The sequence below is a fragment of the Phalaenopsis equestris genome, unplaced genomic scaffold (assembly GCF_001263595.1).
Source record: "Phalaenopsis equestris unplaced genomic scaffold, ASM126359v1 Scaffold234440, whole genome shotgun sequence".
NCBI lineage: Eukaryota > Viridiplantae > Streptophyta > Magnoliopsida > Asparagales > Orchidaceae > Phalaenopsis > Phalaenopsis equestris.
The window spans coordinates 104-3,275 of record NW_018252356.1 but is presented as its reverse complement, the minus strand read 5'-3'; the positions used below and the strand labels follow the sequence as shown (position 1 = coordinate 3,275).

Genomic DNA, 3,172 nt, shown 5'->3' with positions numbered 1-3,172 from the left:
TAAATAAACAGCCCTAAAATCACTATAACTATTAAAGATCTAATTTCGTAGATTCAAAATTAACTCGAAAAAAATTCGATCCAAAATTTTCTCCATGGCTCATGTGAACTTGATCGGGGTTAAAATTTAAATCAAATTTTCACTTAATTCACAACCCTAGTGGTTGAACTCTCGCGCGCGATGAATCCATGGCTCATGTGAACTTGATCGGGGTTAAAATTCAAATCAAATTTTCACTTAATCCACAACCCTAGTGGTTGAACTCTCGCGCGCGATGAAGGTCTGACGCGGGGAGTTTGATTCGGTGTGCTCCGCGGCCTCCTGTTACGGCGAAGTGGTAGATTTTCTCTCTCTCTCTCTCCTTAATTTGGGCGTTTCCGTTAGCCGCGCTTCCACCGCTTTCTTCCTCCCCCACCCCTCAAATTTTTCCCCTTCCTCCCAAAAATTCTCCTTGTAAATAATGTTTCTGAGAACACCCATTCCTTCATATCAATCAACTTCATTGCTTCTTTGTTTTCTTTTGTCTTGTTTCTCGGGGGGTGATCGATAGGAGCGGAAGTTTTTGAGCTCTTAATTGTTGCTGAACCCTAGATTTTTAGACGAGGTATTTGTTTTGAAATATGGAGAAATCTGTGAAAGTTGGTTGCTTTGCTTGTATGAGCCTTCGCCACCGGGAGTCGAGGAGCCGTGTAGGCTTTAAAATTTCTAATGCGTCCTCGTCTCGCTCCTCCTTATCTCGTGTTGTTGATTGTTTGGGTATGTTGCTTATATTCTTGCTTATTTTTATTGCCCCAAAGATTGAACATTTATATGAATCGAATCTTCTGCTTGCAGAGAATGAGACAAATTCATTGTCTTCTAAAGGAGATAATTGCAACTGTACCCAAAGTTTTACCTTTAAGGAACTCGAGATGGTTACACAGAATTTCAAGGAGGCAAATTTTATAGGAGAAGGCGGTTTTGGGAGAGTTTTCAAGGGCCAACTTGAAAATGGCCAGGCAAATTTCCCATATTTTATGACTTGCTCCCTTGGTGATGTGGAATGTTGATTTTTGTTTTAAGTTACAATTTTGATGGATTATTATTTCTCCATTTTGGATTTTGATGATCAGGTAGTGGCAATCAAGCAACTTAATCGAGATGGACTACAAGGAAGTAATGAGTTTCTTGTGGAAGTTCTCATGTTGATGATGCTGCATCATCCTAATCTCGTTGGCTTAATTGGCTACTGCGCTGAAAAATCTGAGAGGCTCTTGGTTTATGAGTACATGCCGCATGGAAGCTTGGAAGATCATTTATTTTGTAAGAATTCATGTTGATTCTGCCTTCTTCCATGTAATTTTTCACTTATATCCGTTTAGCCTGCTGTGTTGGGTTGTTAATGTGCATATTTTTCTTCCATCATTTTGTAGTGATTTTTGTTTTCTTTCTCCTATTAGTTCTGTAGATGTAGACTTCATTTGAGTTGCATAACTTGATATGTTCCATGAAGTTCCGGTATGGTCACAGATTTGACATCGCATATCACGTTTGAAAGGAGGTACACATTGGCAACACAAGACATGATGTTGGGCCTATGCTTGACTCATGAAATAAACCTTGAAAGTCAATATCAAAATTGGATTTTTTTTATTTGAGATGAAAATCTTCATATATGAATTATTGTAAGCGACACATATTAGCACAAGCATAAGAAGGTAAACTTTTATTGCAACAATGTAGCCTTTTACAATTATTTAATAGGGAAACACCAACAACTAATTGGGAGAAAACTAAATAAATATATATGCAATGACTACCCAAAATTCAATGGAAATCTAAATACGGAACTAGAACTTAAAATCATGTACGAAATAACTCTTGCTAAAGATTTGCTTCTTTATTGATGCTCCACAAGTAACTTGATTAAATATATCAAAAAAAAAATTATAGCAAATGAAGTTGGCATTCAAATTCAATCAATAACTCTTAATTATCAAAGCATTAATGAAATCGTCATTCTTGAATTAAAGTTCATTGAAATCCTAAGTTTGAGATACTTTATCATCTTTGTCATAGGAAAATCCTTAGATTTTTAACATAGAAATTAGGGCAAATGACATTTTATTGCAAGAACATCAAAAAAACAAACTCAACTAAATATATGATAAGCACCTTAATTTGAGAGGTAGGCAATCTCTCCCAATTCCTATAATTCGAGAGATAGAAAATTCTTCAAATGTTTGTCTTGTGCGCATCTTTCGGTCACATCTGAATCTAATGTCATCTTGACTTCAAGTCAATCCGAGAGAATACCTCTTCCCCTAATTAAATCTTCCAATAGCTTATCGATCCCCAAAATATCTGTGAACTTTATATCACATGTCTCTTTCGTGAAATGTGACTCCATCAAGAATCTCCGCCCGCCCTGCATCCCGAACCGTCCTTATCATATCCTTTAGTGTCACCAACTTCTTGCACAAATTGGGATCACCACAAAGCACCACTATCTTGTCTCCCACCAAAACACTAACACTCTGCAGTGTCTCAATCAATCCCTTACAAATTTCCCTGCTCTTCTCTATTTGTCTTATTCCCAACATTTATTATGAATTGCCTTCCTCACGGAGGGCTTCCGCAACAAAAGACATTGGCGCAGTTGGATGCAGTCTTCCATTGGGGTCCTACCTACCATGTTTCCTAGTCCCAAGCTGAAATTTTTCAAAGAGATCTTCTCCCACAACAAACTGCATGCCATTCTGATTTGCCCACTGCCGCTCATCCCAAACCTAACGATGTCTTGTGATTCCCACCAGATGTTTTCACTTGAATCTGTTCTTGTTTTCTCCATTCGATATCATAGCTCTCAGTCCGCCTAAAGCAGTAACGTTGCCCTGATATCTCACGAACCTTCTGGTTGTTGTTGCTCGCATTCGTTCTCAACACCATCTCTCGATTCCATAGCGGGAGGAGGCTATTTTTTTGTGACTATCCGTGATCTTCTTAATAATTTGTTTTCAAGGCTTTGGATCTCCACTCCAACTGTCTTGCCATGGATAAGAAACACTCATCTATTTCAAATCTGACGTGTCTTATCTCTTTCTCTAGTTTTTTCCTCTAAAGCTTCCACTTTCTGGCCACCATAGTTTCCCGAAAAATTTTCAATCACAAAAGACGAAAATAATGTAAGATG

General features: G+C 37.9%; 1 protein-coding gene across 3 annotated transcripts; it reads left to right on the top strand.

Annotated features, from left to right (window-relative positions):
* Positions 1-218: 218 nt before the first annotated feature.
* LOC110038943 (probable serine/threonine-protein kinase PBL21) lies at positions 219-1,302 on the top strand (the record flags this gene model as incomplete). Of its 3 annotated transcripts, XM_020743875.1 has the most annotated exon segments (4): positions 219-337; positions 551-756; positions 835-998; positions 1,113-1,302. In XM_020743875.1, coding segments are annotated over 3 exon segments (490 nt in total), but the record flags the coding sequence as incomplete, so codon positions are not given.
* Between the last annotated feature and the right edge of the window lie 1,870 nt (positions 1,303-3,172).